At 54.2% G+C, this 1,057-nt stretch overlaps 1 protein-coding gene across 1 annotated transcript in view; it reads left to right on the top strand.

Annotated features, from left to right (window-relative positions):
- The window catches only part of NCF1 (neutrophil cytosolic factor 1), a 17,720-nt gene that overhangs the window by 10,630 nt on the left and 6,033 nt on the right, over positions 1-1,057 (top strand). The window contains exon 3 of the mRNA XM_023753413.1: positions 210-341. Coding sequence (XP_023609181.1) covers positions 210-341 — 132 coding nt within the window. The remainder of the gene's footprint in view (positions 1-209; positions 342-1,057) is intronic.

Here is a 1,057-nt window from a genome sequence, read left to right as displayed (position 1 = left end):
CATTCTGCCAAGGTGAGGGGGCTAATCCACCGGGGGGGGGTCACCGGTCCCTGATTCCACTTAACCTAACCTACCACGCAGCCCCCTATACCCATGGCCCTGGCTGGGACCTGGGACCTGGGGAAATGTGCTCACTGTTTTCCCTGGGGCCCCTCCCCTAATCCGGTCAGCACCCGAAATTGGTTTGAACGGGGCAGCGGGCAGCCGAGATCCGCCAGGGCCACGCTCACCGAAGTACTGCAATGCACTCATGGGCCTGCGGTCAAGATCTCCCGCTGCCCACTACTCCTCGACTTCTTCAAGGTGCGCCCCGACGACCTCAAGCTCCCCACCGACAGCCAGTGAGTGGCCTCCTTTCCTGTTCCGAGGCAGGTGGGAGAGGAAATGGGGTGGTAAACGCCCCCCAGCAGGGTGGGACTTCTCCCAGGTTACAGGTTAGGAGGCTGAAGCTCAGAGAGGGGCATTGACTTGCCCGAAGTCACACAGCCAGAAAGAGAAGGAGGCGAAATTCCAACCCTGGCGCGTGTGACCTGCAGCCACTCAGCATCCTTTCCAAGTCTCCACTTGGACCCCTCTGAGCATCAAGGCTGCAGGAGGCACTGGGGGGCGGGGGTCCAAAAGCCTTTTGAAAACAGTTTACCCATGTGTGATGGGGCAGTGAGGGCCAAATGTAGTCCCAGGTGCTACGGAGAGCAGCGGTTCTCAACCTGTGGGTCTCGACCCCTTTGGCGGTCGAACGACCCTTTCACAGGGGTCGCCTAAGACCATCGGAAAACACATATATAATTACGTATTGTTTTTGTGATTAATCACTATGCTTTAATTATGTTCAATTTGTAACAATGAAAATACATCCTGCATATCAGATATTTACATGACGATTCATAACAGTAGCAAAATTACAGTTATGAAGTAGCAAGGAAAATGATTTTAGGGTTGGGTCACAGCATGAGCAACTGTGTTTAAAGGGCCAGAAGGCTGAGAATCACTGGCTTACAGAGAGTGAAGTGTGAGAGGATGTGGGGCCCGTGGCCTCTGTGAATTGCTGAACAGGTCT

The sequence above is a fragment of the Myotis lucifugus genome, unplaced genomic scaffold (genome assembly GCF_000147115.1).
Source record: "Myotis lucifugus unplaced genomic scaffold, Myoluc2.0 scaffold_45, whole genome shotgun sequence".
Classification (NCBI taxonomy): Eukaryota; Metazoa; Chordata; class Mammalia; order Chiroptera; family Vespertilionidae; genus Myotis; species Myotis lucifugus.
This window is presented reverse-complemented; position numbering and strand designations above follow the sequence as displayed.